The sequence below is a fragment of the Euleptes europaea genome, chromosome 4 (assembly GCF_029931775.1).
Source record: "Euleptes europaea isolate rEulEur1 chromosome 4, rEulEur1.hap1, whole genome shotgun sequence".
Classification (NCBI taxonomy): domain Eukaryota; kingdom Metazoa; phylum Chordata; class Lepidosauria; order Squamata; family Sphaerodactylidae; genus Euleptes; species Euleptes europaea.
In genome coordinates this window covers 9,063,040-9,086,987 of record NC_079315.1, presented here as the reverse complement: position 1 = coordinate 9,086,987, position 23,948 = coordinate 9,063,040, and the positions used below count along the sequence as shown (strand labels likewise).

Genomic DNA, 23,948 nt, shown 5'->3' with positions numbered 1-23,948 from the left:
GCTGACTTACAAGAAAACATGTCCAGAATCCGGGTGTAATCCTATTTTTAGTGACTAGAGAGGATTCCTAAAATCAAGCATAGCTCTTCCCTTCATTTTTTTTTTACTGGTAAACCAAAATGGATCAACTCCATCTTTAGGTCCTTCTCTAATGATGCCATCTTGGAGCAGGTGGAGATTCCGCTCTCTTTCCTAGAGGAAGGACTTGGTCAAGAAGCATAGATCAGTTAAGAGACCTACATTTTTGAGACCACAGACCCCTGTGTTTTCAAAGTTTTTCCTATCCCATGAAAGGGCACCTTTCAGAACACTGTGTAGTCAACTGCAAGGTCTCCCACGTCAATTCCGGCAACATTCGCATACAATTCTGGCACCACCAGCTCAGGGACTTGAAGTACGGCCTGGTCGTTGCTGGTCTTGATTGCTGTTTGTATCCACCAGATCAGCTCCTTGGGAGATAGGCGGTCTGTCGGAGTCCAGTACCAGCAGGACTTCATGATGCTGTACCTGCCAAAGAAAGAGTATTTTTTCTCAAATCACAGATTCAGCTCACGCAGTCGATTGATCATACCTGATCAACATGTTAGGGGAACAAAGTTTCAGAACAAACTGGAATTCTTGGTCTTCAAAGTGTAGGGGTGTGACTGAAATTTCAAACTCCTTCTCTTCCTTATGTATAAAAAATGAGTACCTCAGAGGAAAAGGTTCCGCATATCTGTCTCCTTTATATGCTTGACTACTCCATGCGGGGAGCATTCCAAAACAGAACTACAGCCTGTAGGACTCCCGTCAAGAATTGTGCCACCTCAGCCTTCTAGTTCATTCTGTGTAACACGTTAACAGGCCAGCTAGGAAGGCTACATACAGACACAAACTCCGTGGCATACTTTTTATTAGGACCAACTAACTTGACCCAAAATATTGACTCAACCTGACACAAAACTGGCTGGGCGCTTTTCCGCACACGTGACTTACTCCTGATTTTCTTGGCATTCAATCCACAGGCAGTGGAATCCGTTTGAACATGGTTCTTCTTCAAGTCTGCCCTTCCTCTCTGCATTTTCACAAGTCTGTTTATTTTCTTTCACATGTGCCTAAAAAAATGAGGATTTTCAAGGGAGGGTTCTGTCATCATTAGTGGTGTCAAAGCAACCCCCTTTCCCTTATATCTGGGAATTCAGAGAACCTGCTTAAACTATGGGCTTTTCCATATTCTTATTCTCCTTGCTTGTGCGTTCCTGTTGCTTCGGGTTTTTTTCCTGTTCTGCATGTGTTTTGCTCCCTCCAGTGGTCGATTCAATATTACATCAGGTTATGTCCTGCATATCTCCCTGCAGATTTAAACTGTAGGTTTTAACACTGGACATAAAGTGATATAATATTAAATTGACCACTAAAGGGAGCAAAACACATGCAGAACAGAAAAACCCCCCGAAGCAACAGGAACACATGAGCGAGGGAAATGAGAATGCAGAAAAGCCCTATCACTACAACACTGTATCAATATATTGATCTTTTAGTGCTTTTTAAAAACAACAACAAAACAAAAAATGAAACCATAAATGTTGGGGGAGGTGGAAACAACTGAGCATATTATTCTGAGATGTCCACATGACAAGGAGGCCAGATCAAAATATCTCCAGCCTGTGCTTGATGGCTTTCTGGGCGAATCCAATGAAATTAAGTTAGAAAACTTATTGTCTGATAAAAATCACTGGGCATCCAGACAAGTTGCTAAATTTTGCCTCAGGATATGTAAGACTCGGGGAACGATAGTAAAGTCGCTGTAAAGCCGTAGACTTTTATTCTTCCGTTGTATTGAATCATTGTTTTAAAACTGGAACATTTGTTAAATCTTGTTATAACTTTTGTTATACTTTTTTTAAAAAAACTTTTGTTATACTGGTCAAAGACCGCAATGAATGTTATGATATGATATGAAGCCATAAATGAAACCACCTCTTCAGGGCGGGTGGGGGGGGGGAGAAGAGGGAATGGTTTGATGATGACATCAATCCAATCACCGAAAAATGGGCTGGAGGTGAGTGAGAAGGAAAATCAACAGAAACATTATGCACGAGGAAAAATCAGCTTCCAGGAAAAGATCAGGGCAAAGCTAATCTCAAAAGAACCAGAAAAAAACAGGGGTAGGGGTAGGGAATTGAAGGCACAAAAATGTATGTGGAAATTGGGATAAACTGAAACTATGTGGGGCCAGAACCAATAGAAAAAACCCATGCGGAAAAGCCCTAGATGTTACAATTTTTTTTTTAAAAAAAAGGCAGGTGGAAAGCAGATTCTTTAGGCAATGACTGGGCAATGTTTTGTGTCAATTTGGTTGGCCCTAATAAAAGGTGTTTCACGGGTTTTGTTCTCGTATTTTGATACTGCGTGGACCAGTGTGGCTGTTTACAACTTTTTCCATTTCAAGGATACCTAATTGCAGCCAAGAAAGGGAAGGAATGATCAACAGAATGAAAGCAAATCTGGGGAAAAGACTGTGTACTCAAACCCAAGGTAAAAACACCCAATTTGGGTGTAATTGACTCTGTACCTCAAGCATCACTTCAGATTTATTTCAAACAGCGTGCTTCCTTTTGGTCTTGGCCAGCAAGGGAGCTGTGCTGTGTGTCTGGCATCTGAGTGGATTTTAGATTCGGCTTACAGCTGGTCTCTGCAATTCCCATTGAATGAACAAAGAGTGGATACCATCAAATTGATTCCACCTGGAGAATGTGCTGTAAAGTTAAGCACTGTACCTGCATTCATTTCACAGAGGATGTTTGAGTACACATCTGCTTCCCACCCCTCTATGGTTTTAACATTTTGTAACATCCAGCCTGATTAAGAGTTCTTGAAAGCTTACACAACGTTTTGTGTCACTTTGGTTGGTCCTAATAAAAAGTATTACATGGATTTTGTTCTCATTTTTTTAGATTTTGCGTTGACCAATACGGGTTTTCCTACATACACAGGCTGACAGAGACACACGCAGCAGGCAGGAAAGCACGCATCGAGTGCCTGGTTTTCTTTGCCTTGCAGTTCCATATCATGATATTGTTTCTCAGGAAAATGTTTCTAGGATGGCTCTCAGAAGTGGATAGAAACAGCCAGAATGTGAGTAATCACAGATTCTATTACCAGATAAGTCTCTTAGAAAAAACCTCTTTGTTCTAAAGGGTTCTTATTGTTATTTCTGAATTATTCTTTTCCCTTTTTTACGGGATTTCTGAAATTCGACGATAGCCTGGATTTAGGAAGCAGCCGCTTGGCATAGTGTTCGATGGCGTTAACTGTCCTCTGATACAGATAGCTTTTGCAGTAGGCTGTTTAAATTCACTGCTCACAGAACTTCAAATCTGCCAGGTTAATATATCTCCAGTCTTTTAAGAGACTTCTTGAACAACTGGGATTATAGTTCACACCCAGCTGAAGATATTTTCTCACCGGGAAATGAAAGCTGTGTTCAGATGACATGGGAAACCTCTGTGGGTCTGTGGTGGTACCTTTTCAAAAAGAACATCACGGACGCAGTGACCAATCAGTACAGACCCAAAATCCGCGCAACGCATTATCGCTAAAGCGCATGCGCGATACGTGTCTTTCCGGTTTCGTGCCGCTGCGGATCTGTGCTAAAGCACATGCACAAAAGAAAAAAAGGGGGGAATCGTCCAGCGTGATCTCCCGCGACATCACAAATGCTGTGACGCCCTCCACCAGAAAACATTAGTTTTTGGGGAGACCCAGAAGGGATAAAACTGATTTTGGAGTGAGCAAGAAAACAGAAAACTGTGTAGCAAAAGGAGGGGTGTGGAACTACTTCGTGGAATGCGATTCCAAGCCTTGCAGATCGACCACATGAAAAATCTGGGGTAAGCGATGCAATTGGGAAAGGCCTGTGATGGGCACTAACATCGATTGTTTGCTGTGCTTACCCATTTCTCCCGCCTCGTGACCCTTCCCATCCCCTGCTCACAGAGTGCAATGGGAAGCTTCGTGGTTTGGAAAACTTCCACCAAACTCCAGTTTTCTGCACCGTCCACATGAAGGTGCCTGGGAAAACTGGGGTTAATTTCCTCCACATAAATCAGTGGTTCCCAAAGTGGGCAGTACCACCCCCTGGGGGGCGGTGGGATTACCTAGGGGGACACTAACAAGCAAGGGGGCAGCAGGGGGGTCACTAGAGGTGGGTCCCTTCAACTGTGTTGTTCACAAATCTACAAGAGATCAAGCTATGGCACCACGCTGGAAATTTGGTGGAAACTATCAGAATTCTTTTCCAGACTTTGAAGAGCTGGTTCCACTGGATCAAGTTAATCAGTTTTGTTGAATAAATTTCAACTAAAAAGTTTTAATTTGATTTTGAATAGATTTGCAATTAATTGTTATTGTTTTGAAATTTTATTATTATTATATTTAGTGAGTCATGCAAACCCCTATTTTGAATAATGCTTTTTATAGTGTAGGGGGTGCTGGGGTTGAGCCCCAGTTGCATGGAAAAAGAAAAAAAAGCTCCAGTTTGCCTAGATGCCTGCATTTGGACAGTACAGCAAACTGGAGTTTTTCTGAAGGCTTCCCAAACTGGAGTTTTTCTGAAGGCTTTCCAGTTGCACTCTCCGCATGCAGGGGAAATGGAACGAGGGAGCGGGCACACAATCAAGGTAAACAAGGCCTGTTTCTGCCCACAATGAACAGACAGAGGTTTGTCCTGACATATGAATGTAGCCCGAGGCTCTAAGCAACCACAGTTTGATACTACAGAGATAGGGGGAGAGCTTCTTTACATTTATTTTGTGGCACGATTTGCACACAAACACACAATCGCTAAGATCTGGATTCTACGAAGCACAAAATACAAAACACCTATAAACTAGTTACTGGAGATGCCAGGGGCTGAAGAAAAAACCAACATCCGAGGCCAAAAGTTATACAATATAAAGATTGTGTCAATACAAAATATGTATATATTTATTACAAACTAAAAACCAACTTGCTCATGTAAACCTACAACACAAACAGACATAAAATCACCAAATTAGACTTTGACCAAACACGTTTCAGCCAAATGGCCTTCTTCAGTGGTCAAAACAATCACAATTCCAGACTAAAAATTTACATAACTTTCTAAAGCTCTTGATGTCAGTACAAAACATATATACAAAATATGTACTTTATGATGGTGGGATGTTGACAATTTTATTTATGGCTGGAATATAACATCTCATTTAAGAGGGAAATCTGTTTAGAAGCCTAAAACAGATGAGGAAGTCTTGCAGTTTTATATATTATTAATTGTTATGCTGCATAAAATTGTCAACATCCCACTGTCATAAAGTAGTCTCAAGGTCTGGACTACTTTTTGACTATGAGATATTGACAATTTTATTTACGGCCGAAATAAATAATAAATATGTACATATTTTGTATATATGTTTTGTACTGACATAACCTTTATCATAGAATCGGAAGGGTCCATTAGGGTCATCTAGTCCAACCCCCTGCACAAAGCAGGAAATTCCAAACTACCTCCCCCCACACACCCCCAGTGACCCCTACTCCATGCGCAGAAGATGGCCAAGGTGCCCTCCCACTCATGATCTGCCTAAGGTCATAGAATCAGCATTGCTGACAGATGGCCATCTAGCCTCTGCTTAAAAAACCTCTAGGAAAGCTCACCACCTCCCGAGGAAGCCTGCTGTACTGAGGAACCGCTCTAACTGTCAGAAAGTTCTTCCTAACGTCTAGATAGAAACTCTTTTGATTTAATTTCAATTTATTGTATAACTTTTGGCCTTGGATGTTGATTTTTTTTCTTGACCTTTGAGTACTTAATTCTGTTGTTTTTAGGGTTAAGTCTTTTCCCCCTTTGTTGGTGGTGATGACAGGGTTTGAATCTGGGACCTAGTTGCTCTACCACTGAGCCGTAGCCCCTCCCCAACTTTTCCTTTGGCTTGCTGTGCTGTTTTTCTACTTGTGGGGAGTTTTTAAAACAGGGGAGCGTTACAAGCTGCGACCTTCCACTGGGAGTCTGGAGTCCACATTCCATTCTACCACTTTCTGGTCTCTGCCCCCTCTTTTCCTTGCAGGTGCAACCCAAGGATCAGCCTCGTTCCCACACATCTGTTTGGAGCGACTGAATCCGTCCTGTTTGTTTGATTCTAAAAGCCTTGGAACTCCGTTTAATCTCACGAGAGACTGGCACGGTGACCGAAAGCCCTGAACACACCATTTAAATTGCCGCTGTCAGTCCCCAACGCAACCCCTGCAAAGCAAATAGGTGGCCAAGCGCTGGGCGCCTCGTCCAAAACTGCATTTGGCTTATCGAAATCACGTCTCCCGTTTCATTCAGCGAACGGCAACATCCAGGCTGGATGAGAGAGAGAGGATTCTCTAAAATATCACAGAAACAAAAAACCGGGCCAAAACGGAATAACGGAGAACAGAAGGACCTGAATGGCGTTTTTAAAGCCCAGTTTTTGAGCTCCGTGACAAGCTTGCAAAGACTGGGCTGGTGGAAGCACAAAGGACACCTTCAGACTGAACTTCCATGATGACGGATATAATCTTCACGGCAGCTGGCAGTGGAACTGTTTGTGGTTTTCATATTCATTGCTCATACATCTGTACACAGTTCATGCTGCCAACTCTCCCTGCACATGATCCTCTAGCCAACAGAAGCAGCCAAATCCTACACCTCTTTTTCCCTGTTTTCACAGCCTAGGTTAACCAGCTTGGGTTAGATCCTGGTCACAGTTCCCTATCTGAATTCAGCACACTTTAAATCTCTCTCTCTCTCTGCCAATTTTCAAGCTGAGGGACACAGTTTGCAGTGATCCATATTTTAATTGGGGCAGGGAACTGTAAATATCAAACGCTGCCAAATTCATTGACTGATTTTGGTTACATTTATTTCAGCGTAGGTTCCCAGTACAACTCATATTGAGCTGGGATATACTCAGAGCTGCTATTCAGCTAAGGCAAGTGGACGCCATTCCCTCGTGGTGTAGTGCTTAAGAGCAGTGGTTTGGAGCAGTGGAGTCTGATCTGGAGACCGGGTTCAATTTCGCACTCCTCCACATGAGTGGTGGATGCTAATCTGTTGAACCAGGTTGATTTCCCCACTCCTACACATGAAGCCAGCCGGGTGACCTTGGGCTAGTCACAGTTCTCTCAGCCCCACCTACCTCACAGGGTGTCTGTTGTGCAAGGGGAAGGGAAGGTGATTGTAAGCCAGTTTGAGTCTCCCTTAAGTGGTAGAGGAAGTCGGCATATAAAAACCAACTTTTCTTCTCTCACTACCAACCTCCGCTTGGGTGTGGGGTTGAGGAGATGGCTGCTGATAGCCATGGGACTACGGTATGAACTGGCTCATGTTGGGTGATGGATCTTGCCTCCCTTCAGGGATGAGGAAGAGGTGGCAGCTCTGCTTAAGTGCTGTGTGGATCTCCTTATTTGGTTTTGTATTTATTGGTCTCTTGCTTGGTGGAGGAGGCTGCCTCAAGGCCTGAAAGGGCTGCTGCCTGTCTATTCTCCTCATTGACTGCCTGGCCATCTTCCTCATTGACTGCCTGGCCATCCTCCTCATTGACTGCTTGACCCAGATGATAAAGGCTCAGCTGAAAAAAGGTAAAGAGGCCACTGCTGGGCCTTCAGCACTTCTCCTGCTGGCTGTACCTGGCCCTGAAGAAATTACGTGTTCATAGGGAGGCAAAGGATCCCTATAGGACAGCTGCCAGAAGAAGTAATAGACCAGTCTGAATCCTTTCCCAAATTTCTCTTTCCCAAATTTCTGGTCAAAGCCGTCCATCTGATAAATCTCACTGATGACAAGGTAGGCCTTTGGCACCACCCCAAAGCAGTTTTTCCTCAAAGTCCCTCCGAGGAATCAACTGTGCCTCTCCCAGAGCTGCTTGAGAGGATTTTGAAGGCAGAGTGCTTGGAGCAAAATGGTCCGTTGTCTAGCCAACATGTTTTATCACCCACCAAAAGATGTCATGACATGCCTCAAGATCTCCATCCCAGATGCCCAGTACTGTATCTGGCAGCCATTATTCCCACGGAAGACAAATGGGAGGAGGAGTCAAGAAGTCAAGGTGGGAACTTTGTGGAGGTACACAAGAGGAGCACAAGAGGGTCTGTGGCTCAGTGGTAGAGCATCTGCTTGGCACGCAGAAGGTCCCAGGTTCAATCCCCGGCACCTCCAGTTTAAGAGACCAGGCAAGTAGGTGATGTGAAAGACCTTTGCCTGAGACCCTGGAGAGCTGCTGTCGGTCTGAGTAGACAATACTGACCTTGATGGACCGAGGGTCTGATTCAGTAGAAGGCAGCTTCATGTGTCTCTGGACACAACAGTAAGGTGTGCTTGCACAACCAGCATGTGTGGGTGCAGGAGCGCAATGGCCTCAGATTGGAATCCCTTTTTATAGCATTAAGCTCTCTGGGGGCAATACTGGAAGCCGTTTTTGTGGGGGGAAAGTGATAAGAAATTCTTCCAACTGATCCTCCTGCAGGCGCCATTAGCTCTGCCTCCCAAGAGCCTCCTGCATTACTAATGTGCTCTTTTCCTTCTCCCAGCCCTCCAACCAGGCAGCTGTTACCCAGTGTAGCCTCCTTTCCTGGCCCTGACAGCTTCAGTAGCTTCCTTTTCATAAGTATGCCTCTCGCTAAAAACCTAGGCCACTGCAGGACAGTAATAGTCGCACAGTAAAATTGCAAGGTCTGCCTCTTGCCCCTGTGTTCCTGGAGGGGCAAGCTGAAGAAGAAGAAGAGTTGGTTTTTATACCCCCATTTCCTCTACCTTTAAAGAGTCTCAAACCGGCTTACAATCGCCTTCCCTTCCTCTCCCCACAACAGGCACCTTGTGAGGTAGGTGGGGCTGAGAGAGTTCGGAGAGAAACTGTGACAAGCTCAAGGTCACCTAGCAGGCTTCATGTGTAGGAGTGGGGAAACAAACCCAGTTCTCTAAATTAGAGTCCACCATTCATATGGAGGAGTGGGGACTCAAACTTGCTTCTCCAAATTATAGTCCGCTGCTTCTAACCACTACACCAAGACTCTAGAGTAATGCAATCCTTGCTTGCCTTTTTCTTTTTCTTTTTTACAAACGCTGGAGTACTCAGCAGTGCATGAGTTTGGGTGGGAAGGAAAGCCATTGCTGCTTGCCAACAGAAGAATGAGTTTGCTCCTTGGAGAGCAGCTTCTTTAGGGAAAACTGAGAGATAGTGTGGTGTAGTGGTTAAGAGCGGTGGTTTGGAGAGGTGGACTCTGATCTGGAGAACCGAGTTTGATTCCCCACTCCTCCACATGAGCGGCAGACGCTAATCTGGTTAACTGGGTTGGTTTCCCCACTCCGACACATGAAGCCAGCTGGGTGACCTTGGGCTAGTCACAGCTCTCTTAGAGCTCTCTCAGCCCCACCTACCTCACAGGGCGTCTGTTGTGGGGAGGGGAAGGGAAGGCGATTGTAAGCCGGTTTGAGTCTCCCTTAAGTGGTAGAGAAAGTCGGCATATAAAAACCAACTCTTCTTCTTCTAATGCTGAGAATGAATTAAAGAGCGGAAGTAGTAGTAAGAGGAAAAGCATTCTTACATGGCTGGCTGACAAGTGGAAGGCCTGTTCATGATGTGCCTCTTGTGAAGGTGCTGCAAGATATCCGACGGGGGAACTTCTGGAAACGGTGGCGCTCCTGGGCAGGAAAATGATGTGACAGTAGTGAAAACTCGAAGTTCTGTCACGAGAAACCTTCCTTCTATAAAACAGTCCGCACTTCCTCTTGGCCCGATACCTTTCCCCGCTAGCCTCTTTCTGAGAGCCAACCTAGTTAAATTGTGTAACTCCCTGCCCAGGATGTGGCGATGGCTGCCAACTCGGAAGGCTTGAAGAGGGGAGTGGACATGTTCATGGAGGAGAGCGGTATTCATGGCTACTAGTCAAAATGGATACTAGTCATGATGCATACCCATTCCCTCCTGACTCAGAGGAGCATGCCTATCATATTAGGTGCTGCGGAACACAGGCAGGATAATGCTTCGGTCGTCTTGTTTGGGGGCTTCCTAAAAGCACCTGGTTGGCCACTGTGTGAACAGACTGCTGAACTTGATGGGCCTTGGTCTGATCCAGCAGGGCTTTTCTTATGTTCTTATGTTCTTATCCTATTCTCTCCAGGATCAGGGGATCATGCCTTTTATATTAGGTGCTTTGGAAAAGAGGCAGGCCAATGCTGCTGCAGTCGTCTTGTTTGTGGGCTTCCTAGAGGCACCCGGTTGGCCACTGAACAGACTATGGGACTTGATGGGCCATGGTCAGATCCAGTATGGCTTTTCATATGTTCTTATGTCACATGTGACACGAGTCGGGACACAGGTGCCTGATTTGCTGTTACACGTAACAACTTGTTTGGAGTGGGTTTACTCACCTTAAAAGTGCTGCGTTGAGCTCCGGAGAGCTATCACACAAAATGCCTAGTTTGGGTCTGAGGCGGACTTCTTGGGAGTGTGGGATGGAGCAAGTGCAATCCTCTAATGTCAGATCGTGCAGTCACCGAGGTGGAAGAAACCCCTTGGAAGACCTCCAGTTTAATCCCTTTCTTCCAGTATTCACAATAAACTCACTGAATTCCCCACAATTAACTGGGCCAGCGTTGGTGTAGTGGTTGGGAGCGGTGGACTCTAATCTGGAGAACTGGGTTTGATTCCCCACTCCTCCACGTGAGCGGCAGACTCTAATCTGGTGAACCGGGTTAGTTTCCCCACTCCTACACATGAAGCCTGCTGGGTGACATTAGGCTAGTTGCAGTTCTCTCTGAACTCTCTCAGCCCTACCTGCCTCACAAGCTGTCTGTTGTGGGGAGAGGAAGGGAAGGCGATTGTAAGCCGGTCTGAGACTTCTTAAAGGTAGAGGAAAGTGGGGTATAAAAACCAACTCTTCTTCTTCTTGATTTACTTAATTGGCTTCCTTTCTACCCTGCCTTTTTCCTCAATAGGGAAAACCAACTCGATTTAGTTCCGTTGCCTTACCTAACGTGATCATCTCATACAGTAAGATGCCGAAGGACCATCTGCAAGAAAAGAAAACATAAGCTTTAGTATTAGCAGTTTCCTCACAACTTGTAGAGAAAGCGACCGTGGGGGCGGGAGAAGCACCCCGCAGCTTTCTTTAATAACACAATTTGAGCTGGAGCCCTGGAGTTATCAGTTGGAAACAGACCGAAGTCTCCATCTGTTGAAAATTAGGTATGCGTCGTAACAGAGAGCTTTGACCGGGGAGTCGAAATCAGGAGACGTATCAGAACAAACCGCACATGTCTGACTTGATGCTGGGCGGCTTCTTCAGGAGCCGCTCGGGAGCTTGCCACTTGAGCGGGACGGAGTGCATCGCGGTGCTGGGTACGCAGGTGTGGCTTCTGTAGGCCAGACCCAGCTTGCAGAGCTTGGCGGTAAAGTCGCGACCGATGAGAACATTTCTGGCCGCCACGTCCCCGTGGAACAGCTTCTTTTGCTGGAGGAAATCCTGGGGGGATTGGCAAAACGGCGTGTTGTCAGTACCCATTTCCCTGTCAACTGATTAAATTACAGCACCCGTCTGAGGCAAGAACAAGCAGAAGAAGCAGAAGCAGAAGAGTTGGTTTTTATATGCCGACTTTCGCCACCACTTAAGGAAGACTCAAACCGGCTTACAATCACCTTCCCCTCCCCTCCCCACAACAGACACCCTGTGAGGTAGGTGGGGCTGAGAGAGCGTGATTTGCCCAAGGTCACCCAGCTGACTTCGTGTGTAGGAGTGGGGAAACAAATCCAGTTCACCAGATTAGCCTCCACCGCTCATGTGGAGGAGTGGGGAATCAAACCCGGTTCTCTGGACCAGAGTCCGCCACTCCAAACCGCTGCTCTTAACCAGTACACCACGCTGACACTACTCTTAACCACTACACCATGCTTTGGTCAAGATGGCACCACTCTGAATGAGTATTCAAGCATCTAGCCTTCTACGAGGAAATTAACCTTTGCTACAGAAAATCAACCGTCTCTGGGGAAAAAGAAGAATTGGTTTTTACACCCCGCTTTTCTCTGCCTTTAAGGGATCTCAAAGTGGCTTACAATTCCCTTCCCCTCCCCACAACAGGGACCTTGTGAGGTAGGTGGGGCTGAGAGAGTCCAGAGAGAACTGTGACTAGCCCAAGGTCACCCAGCAGGCTGCATATGGAGGAGTGGGGAATCGAACTCAGTTCTCCAGATTAGAGTCCACTGCTCTTAACCACTATGCCACGCTGGGGAGGTTCAATTAGCCTTGCGGTAGGTGTGAAATGGTTTCAGATTTATCTGATACAATGCAGAGGCTGGGGTGGGGATTTTCTTCTCATTGGCCATTTATGCTTGGTAATTAGAAGCATGTTCCAGGCTGAAGTGCCCCGCATATCTTTTGAGTTCTTCAAGCTGAACCATCATTCTAGAAGTCACTGCAAAGCCAGAGCATACCTCCGTTGCATTTCTTAAGAGCCCCTTTAACACGACATTTTGTATTTGCTCCACCCCCGCTTCGAAGTATCCACTGAAGGAAGCATGAAGAATCACAGCGGGGGGGGGGGGGGGTTAGCTATGCAAAGGATGATTGCTAATGGCTATGCAAACAAAGGAATGAAGGAGCAGGTGAGTGGGGGTGTGGAATTTGTTTCACTTTCTCCTCTTGCATCGGGACTGCGAATAGGCATTCTAAAGGTCGGATTTAAAGAACCAGCATTGAGCGAGGAGCAGATTCAACCCTGCATAAATGACCGTGGAGTTACATCAGCAAAAGGGAATCCATGATTCAAAGAATAATAATAATGTGTTGTTGTTTTTTAAATCTCTTGTGGACCAAAATCTAGAGTAGATATTCATGCCATGTTTGTATTCCTGCCATTCTGATAAAAGACAGCATGGGGTTATTTGGTAAACTTACCAGAGCTGATGCAATTTGTTGTCCAATTTTATACACCTGCCTTTCCGTAAGGTCAAAAGGCAAACCATCCATGGTCACTACATCCTAGTAAAGAAAAAAACAACAACAAAGCAGACCGCTGTTACGTCTCCCTCAGCAGTGAAAAGATCTCCAGGTCCCACCTGCAGGTTGGCAACCTGACCTTTAACCCCTTTATTATTTGCAGCTATTTTACGAGAGGTCAGATGCCACTGATAAAACATTGTGATCCATGTTTTTGTAAAAAAAAATAATGTGCTCACAGAAATGTGCAAGCAAAGTACAATAGAAGCAGAAGAAGAAGAAGAGTTGTTTTTTATATGCCAACTTTCTCTACCACTTAAGGAAGGATCAAACCAGTGTTCAGTCACCTTCCCTTCCCCTCCCCACAACAGACACCCTGTGAGGTGGGTGAGGCTGAGAGAGTGTGACTGGCCCAAGGTCACCCAGCTGGCTTCGTGTGTAGGAGTGGGGAAACAAATCCAGTTCACCAGATTAGCCTCCACTGCTCATGTGGAGGAGTGGGGAATCAAACCCGGTTCTCCAGATCAGAATCCACCGCTCCAAACCACCGCTCTTAACCACTATATCACGCTGGCTCCACAAAGAGGCCTCCACAAAGCAATGTTACAAGCTCATACATTCATAAATTTTATTATTCTGCGGAAACAACCATTATTCTGTGGAAACAACCATCTTTCTGGATTGAAACGCAAAATATATGAATAACAGTGCAATCCTATGCTGAGATGCTCCAGTCTAAGCCCTTTGAAACGAATGGGGTCAGACTGGTGTAACTCTCCTTAGGACTGCACTGTGATTGATGAAATGTCAACTAATTATCATGGCTTATTAAAAAGCTATTATTGCTTGGTCTTCCAGCAGCCCTGTCAGCTGGAAGAGAAGGCAAAGGAAGGATGTGTTTGGCTAACAAAACATGGTTTATTTATGTTTAGCTTGGCCTACTTCAATACCGCACAGGTTTCAAATCAGAGTTTTATTTTCCCCGTGCTTTATTTTTCCCAACAATATTGAAGCATTTGAAAAATCTAACCTAGCTCCGTGAGGTTACCCTTTCTGAGCTTAAAGTGTTCATGCTGTATCAAAGGCCTTTGAATGAGGCAGTTATATGACACGAATATCAAAAGGTTACAGTACAACTCTCTTCCTTGGTTTTAAAGAATTCTGATGAGGAGGAGCTTTGATCTATAGGGGACCGAAGATGCTTACTACTTTATACAGAAAAACAAGGGCAAAGAATTGCTTACATGGATGGGCAAGTAACACATTCAGATTGTTACGAAGAAAATAACCGACCTCTGAATTTCTGAGGAAGGACATTTGTACAGAGATGGCAAATATGTATAATCTGTCGCTATTAGTCCTTATTTTCTGTGCCTGTCTCTAGCTGATTATGGATGTTGTTTTGGCAGTTGAAGAAATGTTGGGGACTTCTGTAGTTGTTAGTGTTAAGTTGCTACAGTCGCCTTTCACAAGATTTCAGTCTCATCCTTTCAGGTTATTAGAAGTTAAATATATGAGTAAGGGAAGAGACATCTTGTTCCTAGCTAGGGTTGCCAGCCTCCAGGTACTAGCTGGAGATCTCCTGCTAAGTGGTAGAGAAAGTCGGCATATAAAAACCAACTCTTCTTCTTTTTTATGTGCAGGAGTGGGGAAACAAACCTGGTTCTCCAGATTAGAGTCCACCTCTCATGTGGAGGAGTGTGGGGGGGAAGCAGTTCTCTACCAGAAAAAGCAGGTTTCTAGCCCTTTTTGTTATGGAGATAAAAGTGGAAAGGCACTCCTATGGAACAAAAGGGGCTAGAGACTAAAAACAAAGTTAGAAATTAATGAAAGTGATACACAGAATGTTATAATGCTATATTGATATAATGATATCCATTTGCTGACTCTTACATACGCTTCACCCCCTCTCCCCTCAACTCCATCACAAAGGAAGCAGCATCCTGCTATTTGGCTCCTCCTCCTGTGGCAAATTGCTCTCCTTCTCCAGCCTGAGGATTCAGGAGCTGCCTAATAATATTCATTTTCTGATTTAAAAACAAAAAAAGCACGAATAGCTATTTGCAAGAATAGCTATTATGGAGAACAGGCATGGATTATAGGGTTGCCAGGTCCCTCTTTACCACCGGTGGGAGATTTTGGGGGTGGGGCCTGAGGAGGGTGGGGTTTGGAGAGGGGAGGAGCTTCAATGCCATGGAGTCCATTGGCCAAAGTGGCCATTTTCTCCCGGGGAACTGATCTCTATCGGCTGGAGATCAGTTGTAATAGCAGGAGATCTCCAGCTAGAACCTGGAAGATGGCAACCCTAGTGGATTAACAGTGAAGCCTTAGAAATAATTGGATTAACACTTCCCTAGAAATAAGTGGATTAACACTTCCCTAGAAATAAGCCCCACTGAATAGACCTGAATAAGATACTAAGTAGATATTCTTGGGATCCTTCCCAAGGTCACTGAAGCAGCAAAACAAGAGAAGTGACATAAACGAGCAAGTGAATGAGACAGCCAGTCAAATCTGATCCAGTCAGTCTTAGACGTACCCTGCGGCAGGTCCAAAGGAAGTTGAGAAGATTTCCATTGGAAGCATCCTCTAATATCATGTAAAGAGGCATCTGGGTGACAGAACACCCTAATAACTTGACTATGTTTTCATGGGGACCAAGGAACTGTTGGAATTTAATCCTTTCCAGAAACTCTTTCATCTCATGAGAGGTGGCTGATTCTGAAAAAAGAATGGAACAAAAAAACAACACAGCGCATAGTTAAATTGTGGAACTCCCTGCCCCAGGATATGGTGATGGCTGGAAACTTGGAAGGCTTGAAGAGGGGCGTGGACATGTTCATGGAGGAGAGGGGTATTCATGGCTACTAGTTAAAACGGATACTAGTCATAATGCATACCTGTTCTCTCCAGGCTCAGAGGAGCATGCCTATTATATTAGGTGCTATGGAACACAGTCACTAGAAAAGACAGTCATGCTAAGAAAAGTTGAGGGCAGCAGGAAAAGAGGAAGACCCAACAAGAGATTGACTCAATAAAGGAAGCCACAGCCCTCAATTTGCAAGATCTGAGCAAGACTGTCAAAGATAGGACATTTTGGAGGACACTGATTCATAGGGTCGCCATGAGTCGGAAGTGACTTGACGGCACTTAACACACACACAAAACTTGGAACACAGGCAGGACAATGCTGCTGCAGTCATCTTGCTTGTGGGCTTCCTAAAGGCACCTGGATGGCCACTGTGTGAACAGACTGCTGGACTTGATGGGCCTTGGTCTGAACCAATCAAATATCCAGTGGCCAATCAGCAGCCTTGCTGGGAAAAAGCCCCACTTGGTCCTGCCCACTTTCTAAAAATACTTGGCAGGCACCAGGAAAGGTGTTGGTGGGTGCCATGGCACCCACAGGCACCACGTTGGGGAACCCTGCTTTATTCAGAGATTGCAGTTGCAGGACATCGCTCATTTGTATTTTAAGCAGGTGAGTTTTGCCAGTTCAGCACAACGTTCCTATAAATCCATCAAGGGCCAGAGAATATATGAGAAGCAGAAAGTTTTAGAACTATACTGGCCACCAAGCCGCCCAGCCCTCCCATCACGGACATTACCTTGTAACGCTTTCAAGATGACCAGCTGAGTTTTCCCCGGACTGGCGGTGTCCAGTTCTGCTCTGTAGATTCCCCCAAAGCTCCCATTCCGAATAAACTCCAGGGACTCCGGGGAGATTTTCTCTCGTGGAATCTCCAGTTCCTTCAAGGTTAAGGCTGCTGTTCTTAGCAAGCAATCCATAGTCGTCCCACTTAGCTGGATGGAGGTGTGTTCTAACGGGCTGGCTTTCCCCTGCCTTTTCTTATCTTCCGATACTGGGACTGCAGCTGTCGGTCAAACAATAAATTAATGAAGTAGAAATACGGGGTATTTCTCTTACATTTTAGGGCTAGTGGTGTCCTCTAACCCAGGGCTTCTTAAACGTTTTCCACTCGCAACCCCTTTTCACCCGAGAAATTTTTACACGACCCCAGGTATATAAAACAGGTATACAAATCAAACGTTTACTGATAATAAATAATGAAGAAATTTATTTTAAAACAATTCTTTTACTGTTGCAATTTTTTTTGCGACCCCCCCATATTCAGTTACGCGACCCTATATGGCAGTGTTGGCGAACCTATGGCACACGTTCCACTTCCGGCACGCGTAGCCCTCTCTGCCGACACGCGCAGGTGGGCTCCAAAAGGCCTCCCGGGTCGTCTGTGCCCCTCCCTCTCTCAGCTGAGCTCCCCCCCACCATGCGTGCGTGGGCGTGTCAGCTTCCTGCCTCGCACGCACACGGCCGGCTTCTTCCTCTTCCCCCGCTTTTGCCCCGCAACAGCTGATAGGCGGTGGGGAGGCCAGCAGCAACGAGGCCAGGCCTCCTCCTCCAGGCTCCAGCAGCAGCTCCTCCTCGCCGCCTTCCTCCTCCTCGTCCCCCTCAGGTGGCTCCCAAAAGTCCAGCTCCAGGCTGCCGCAGCCATCGTCCTCCTCCTCAGGTGCCTCTCCCCCTGCTGTTTTCGCCCGCCGCCTCCTCCTTCTCAGGGTGCTCGCGGAGGGCCAGGCGGCTCCTCAACAGCCGCGTGTCCGCCAGAGAAAGGCCTGCCGTCTCCCGCTGTCCTCCCCCTCTCCCCCGCTCGCGCTCGTCCCTGACTCCTGCGGTAAGCTTGTGGGGTAGCCTGAGCCAGCCTCAAATCCTCCGGCTTGGGCATGGCTGCGTGGCCTCTGCCTTCTCCCTCCCTGCCCCCTAAGGTCGCCTGCAGGCTGGCGGGGTCGCGAGTGTTGGCACGCTCACCCTCGCTGCCCACTCCTCCCCTGCCCCCAACAGCCAGCTGGGAGGTGCCTGATGCCACCGCGCCGGGGCCCAACGTCTTTGCCGTCCCGTGCCGTCGCCTTGCCGCCTCCCCAGAGCTGCGGTAATGGGGGGGAGAACTTCGGGTGTGCGCCCTGGAGCAAGTCCTGGGTGGGGCTTGAGGCCCGACCCAGGACACTTTCTTTCTTCCTTCCATCCTTCCTTTCTTTCATCCTTCCTCCCTTTCATCCTTTCTTCCCCAGTTCCTTCCTTCTCTTTCCTTTCCCAGTTCCTTCCTTCCTTCCTTCCTTCCTTCCTTCCTTCCTTTCCTTCCTTCCTTCCCCAGTTCCTTCATTCTCTTTCCTTTCCCAGTTCCTTCCTTTCTCCATCCCTCCCCCTTCCCTTCCTCTACTAGGGCTGCCAACCTCCAGGTGGTAGCTGGAGACCTGGCAACCCTAGCAATAATGTCTGGTGGCTGAGCAGAGGACGAGTCCTGGAGAGATGCATGCCAAATACAAACAACTTTTCATTGAAAGGTAAAAGTTTGCATCATTGAAAGCTCTGTTATTGTGTTTTTCTTTTAACTCAAAATATGTGAATGTATGAGTTGTTTTTTCTAAACTAAAACCTCAGTATTCAGGTTAAATTGCCGTATTGGCACTTGGCGATAAATAAGTGGGGTTTGGGTTGCAGTTTGGGCACTCGGTCTCTAAAAGGTTCGCCATCACTGCTATATGGGGTCAGTAATGGGGCAGTCAGAATTCATTTAATTCTCCCCTCAATTACAAAATAAATAAACAAATAAATAAAGAGAATTCGTTTAATTCTGAATAATCCCTTTTTACCCTGACCTGGATGGCCCAGGCTAGCCTGCTCTAATCAGATCTCAGAAGCTACGCAGCGTCAGTCCTGGCTAGTTCCTGGGTGGGAGACCACCGAGGAATGCCAGGGTCGCTATGCAGAGGATGGCAAACCACATCTGTTAGTCTCTTACCTTGAAACCCCTCCTCAGTCGTCATAAGACAGCTGCGACTTGACGGCACTTTACACCCACATGCAATCCCTTCTTAAAACTGGGCATTGTCCTGAGCTAGAAACTGATGGTGGTTTGGCGAGAAGATATACGCCATTTCAACAGGCACGTGTTGCCTAAATATATGGTCTCCACCCAACTCTCCCCAGCCTAAACTTGCAAGACAGGGACAATGAAACTGCCCCCGTCAGCCTGCTTGCTGACCTCGGTATGGATCCCACGAGTGGGAAGGCCAGGATTAGAGGAACAGTCCTGCAAGAAGCTGGGTAGCAGGCACCGCGGAGGTAAGTGCCCCCCCCCCACAGGCCTCCACACAAGGAACTGGAAAGTGTCCTACCCTGAAAATCCAGTCGCTCACCAATATGAGTCTCAATATGAAGTTTCAAGGCCCAAAGGAAATTACTAAAATTTCAGATTTGAGGGGGCCAGGCTATTTTCTGCTTCTCTTATTCACTTTCCAGCTACGGCCATCAAGTTCAAATCCCAAAGTACCGGGCAGAGCCCACTGACCCAACAAAAAAACCCTCTACCCCCACGTGGTTTCCCCAACTCCCACTACGAGGCCCCATAGCTCCCTTCCTCCGCTGCTTGAGTCTCGGATTTGAAGGAGGAGGAGAGTTGGTTTTTATATGCCGACTTTCTCTACCACTTAAAGCAGAATCAAACCTGCTTACAATCACCTTTCCTTCCCCTCCTCACCACAGACATCCTGTGGGGTAGGTAGGGCTGAGAGAGCTCTAAGAAAACTGTGACTAGCCCAAGGTCACCCATTCAACACCACCGCATCCAACACCACCACTGTGTGTCCTTTCCAGACAATATTTATTTAGAAGAGGAAGAAGAAGAGTTGGTTTTTATATGCCAACTTTCTCTACCACTTAAGGAAGAATCAAACCAGCATACAATCACGTTCCCTTCCCCTCTCCACAACAGACACCTTGTGAGGTGGTTGGGGCTGAGAGAGTGTGACTAGCCCAGGGTCGCCCAGGGTCACCGAGCTGGCTTCGTGTGTAGGAGTGGGGAAACCAACCCAGTTCACCAGATTAGCCTTCACCGCACATGTGGAGGAGTGGGGAATCAAACCCAGTTCTCCAGATCAGAGCCCACCCCTCCAAACCACCGCTCTTAACCACTAGACCACGCTGGCTCCAACTGAGCAATGTGGCAGCCCTGTGCCTTGGCTGTGCTTACCTTTCTCTTCAGACCCTGGGAAGGTCTGATGTCTTATCTTCCAGTTGCGGTAATGTAGCCAAAGTATGACGCTTAAGACAACAACAAAGACACCCACTAAGAGGACTGGGACGACTATTAGTTCAGCCTGATTCTCCCGTATGACTGTCAAAGGAAGCGGCACAAGAGAAAGGAGGGACAGCAGTTAAACCTCATCGGATCACAAGCAGCTCTTCTTGCAGCACGGAATTACCTTATTTTTCCGTGTATAAGACAACCCCATGTATAAGACGGCCCTGACCTGGATGGCCCAGGCTAGCCTGATCTCGTCAGATCTCAGAAGCTAAACAGGGTCAGCCCTGGTTAGTATTTGGATGGGAGACCACCAGGGAATACCAGGGTTGCTGTGAAGAAGGCACTGGCAAACCACCTCTGTTAGTCTCTTGCCATGAAAGCCCCCCAAAAAGGGGTCGCCATAAGTCTGCTGCAACTTGACGGCACTTTACACACACATGTATAAGATGACCCCTATTTTTTTTAACCCAAAATTAAGAAATCAATATTGATTTCTTAATTTTGGTTTAAGGGGTCATATTATACATGGGAGAAGAAACCCAGGTGCTTGTGAGCGGGGAAAGAGGCCTGTTGCCGCGGCCGGCCGGCATCCGGCGTTCAAACCGGTCGCAGCCCGCCCAGCCCGACAGCTGTCTGTGTATAAGACGACCCCCAATTTTGGACCAATTTTTTTAAGAAAAAAAGGTCATCTTATACAGGGAAAAATGCGGTAGTTCTTCCAGTGGCTTATTTGTGTCTGTAACCGGGACCTACCAGTAGCATTTCTAGCCATGCTGTTGCAAGCGGGCAAGTGTATGTGTGTGTGGGAAATTATCTTTTTTTAAAATAACTCTTTGAGTTTAGTTTATAATAACAACAACAGCAAAAATAAAAATACAACCGCAGTAGGTTAAACATCCTTTTACAGTCAAAATACGTTTCAAAACCTGGTTGCAATATATGTTCCAATATTATACATCGGTGCTTTTTACAGAAATCATACCATTTGTTGTATTTGCTTAGCAGAACTTAATAAACGCAAATCATTTGATAGTTTCGTGGGTATCGTTTACTTCTTGATGCCATCTTCTCCACATATTCTATTTAAAAAGTTTGTACTGTAAAACATTTGCTACTTTGAGTTGTGAAGATACCTTATCTAAAATTAAACGGCTCCTCACCTTCTCATACCACTGCCCTGTAGAAGGCATCTTTGCTTTTTTCCAGTATGAGGCAATCAGAACAATCAGAAGGGAATTATCTTTTAATTAGACCTGCAGTATCAACAACTCTTGGTTTTCAGAACAACATTTGAGTCCAGGAGCACATTAAAGACTGACAGCATTTTCCAGGGTATAAGCTTTTACGAGTCAAAACACACACATGAAGCTGCCTTCTACTGAATCAGACCCTTGGTCCATCAAAGTCAGTATTGTCTACTCAGATCAGCAGCGGCTCTCCAGGTTCTTAGGCAGAGGTCTTCCACATCACCTACCTGCCTAGTCCCTTGAACTGGAGATGCCGGGGATTGAACCTGTGACCTTCTGCATCCCAAGCAGATGCTCTACCACTGAACCACAGCCCCTCCCCGTGGCTCGCTTCGTTAGATAAAATGTGAATGATCTTACATCAGCCCTTATATCCAGGTCAGAAGGTGGGAGGGGTGTTCCAAAGAAGGGCCAGGGATCAGCTTGATTAGAGCTGGGAGATGTACATAGCCATTTGCATTTCCCACCTCTATGCATATCTCCCAGCTCTAATCAAGCTAATTATGCTTTGCATTGTACCTCTGCATCGGGACTCCAACACCCCTCCCACCTTATGACCTGGATATCAGTGCTCATTGGTATGTGACAAAGTGAGTTTTCTCACTAGAAATGTTTTCAATCATCATCTTGGGTCTTTTATGCGTGGCTGTTTCCCTCACGGTCAACCCCCACCCCCGACTACTTCGGGGCTTTGTTTTGATTTACGCATGCCTTTTCAGAGGTCGCCTCACTCTCCCTACGCGTTTCCGCACCTTTTGCCCGCGTTTTCTGGATGCTGGCTAATGAGGGGAGGGGGATTAAGGAGCGGCTGGGAACAGCGCAGTCATGCTGCCTCCAGAATGTCTTGCTGCCAAGCGCAGCAAGCCAAAAAAGCAATTTTGAAGACAACCCAATGAAACTCTCCATAGAGTTCCACAGGGCTATGCCTGCCTATTTGCAGGCATCACTGGGCAAGCTGCAAAAAGGGGCGTTCCGGCCTCCCAGGAACACCCCCTTTGATGCCAGTGCGAACGCCTGCGCCAGGAAAACACTGCTGGCGAAGCTGTGCTGGTGCCCAAGCATGGTGGGGGCTGTGGCTCAGTAGTAGAGCATCTGCTTGGCATGCAGAAGGTCCCAGGTTCAATCCCTGGCATCTCCAGTTAAAGGGACTAGGCGAGCAGGTGATGTGAAAAACCTCTGCCTGAGACCCTGGAGAGCCGCTGCCGGTCTGAGTAGACAATACTGACTTTGATGGACCAATGGTCTGATTCAGGATAAGGCAGCTTCATGTGTTCATGTGTGCTGCTGCGTGGCTCCCCAGAGCTGGCGTAAGGGCCCCTGAGCGGGAGTTTGTGCCACTTTAGCCAGTACAAGTGCGACTAACGCCAGTGTAGAGGTCACACCAGCTCCTATTCCCTCCCTCCCCCCCATTAGAATTGTGCGGACAAAGTAGTAAAATTACATTAGGGGCAGGTGCCGGCCAAGTTAGAGAAGCATTCTCCTTAAAATAGTAATTATCAGTGCATTCCTAAGGCGAGTTACTCCTGTCCAAGCCCATTCATTTCAATGGGCTTACACTGGAGTAACTCTCCTTAGGAATGCACTGTATTTCTGTCTCAGCATGAAAAATCTTTCCCTATACAATGTGGGCTTCGAGAAGGAAAACCGGCCACGCTTACTGCACAGTTTGTCGTTGTTCTGACATTCCAGCAGCATCCGCGATAACCTCCTGATTTTTTGGGACATTATCAGCCAAATGTGATTTCCTCTTCATCAGCTGTCATTATCCCCTGTGGATATATGAAGAATGTTATAAAAATTAAATAGCTTACGACCAAACAAATTTAAATAAACAAACAAATGAAACCACATGTATGGTAACGGAGGCTCATAATGATACCATAAGGATAAGGGTTTGCCTTTGAGGAGCGGTTAAAATGCTTAGGGCAGTTTAGCCTGGAAAGAAGGCGGTTAAGGGGAGACATGATAGAGGACTATAAAATTATGCATGGTATGGAGAGAGTGGGCAAGGAGAAGCTTTTCTTCCTCTCTCATAATATTAGAATGCGGGGTCATCTGCTGAAGCTGGAGGGTGAGAGATTCAAAACAGATAAAAGGAAGTATTTCTTCACACAACACATAATTAAATTGTGGAACTCCCTGCCCCAGGATGTGGTGATGGCTGCCAACTTGGAAGGCTTCAAGAGGAAAGTGGACATGTTCTTGGAGGAGAGGGGTATTCATGGCTACTAGTCAAAATGGATACTAGTCATGATGCAGACCTATTATCTCCAGGATCAGGGGAACATGCCGAATATATTAGGTGCTGTGGAACACAGGCAGGATAATGCTGCTGCGGTTATCTTGATTGTGGGCTTCCTAGAGGCCCCTGGTTGGCCACTGTGTGAACAGACTGCTGGACTTGATGGGCCTTGGTCTGAGCCAGCATGGCTTTTCTTATGTTCTTATGCTTTAATTTAATTAATAGTTCAGACATTCTCTGTATCAGAGGGTCAACAGTTGTATAGCTTCAAGGAACATACTGACACCGCATTATAATAATAGGGCTGGATCACATGGATCCATTTCGCTAATGCTTTCCCAGATGCAAGGAGCCCTCCCCTGATGCAGGTATCTCCTCTGT

The 23,948-nt window shown here is 46.5% G+C and overlaps 1 protein-coding gene across 1 annotated transcript; it reads right to left on the bottom strand.

The window, feature by feature from the left end:
• Positions 1-302: 302 nt before the first annotated feature.
• On the bottom strand, positions 303-23,050 carry STYK1 (serine/threonine/tyrosine kinase 1). Its single transcript, XM_056849225.1, has 9 exons — positions 22,984-23,050; positions 20,025-20,168; positions 16,587-16,853; positions 15,518-15,699; positions 12,937-13,020; positions 11,300-11,508; positions 11,016-11,056; positions 9,589-9,685; positions 303-507 (listed from the first exon to the last, which is right to left on the bottom strand). The coding sequence occupies exons 1-9, from the start codon at positions 23,048-23,050 to the stop codon at positions 303-305; spliced, it is 1,296 nt and encodes a 431-aa protein (XP_056705203.1).
• Positions 23,051-23,948: the final 898 nt, after the last annotated feature.

Bases quoted from the DNA above. Each gene is read 5' to 3' on its own strand.
- STYK1 (XM_056849225.1), bottom strand. From the start codon at position 23,050: ATGTCCCAAAAAATCAGGAGGTTATCGCGGATGCTGCTGGAATGTCAG. The intron at 13,021-15,517 runs GTACGTCTAAGA...TTTCTTTACTAG, and splicing joins TCCTTTGGACCTGCCGCAGG to GATGTAGTGACCATGGATGG. The intron at 508-9,588 runs GTAAGAATGCTT...TTTCTTTGGCAG, and splicing joins TCCACTTGTCAGCCAGCCAT to GTACAGCATCATGAAGTCCT.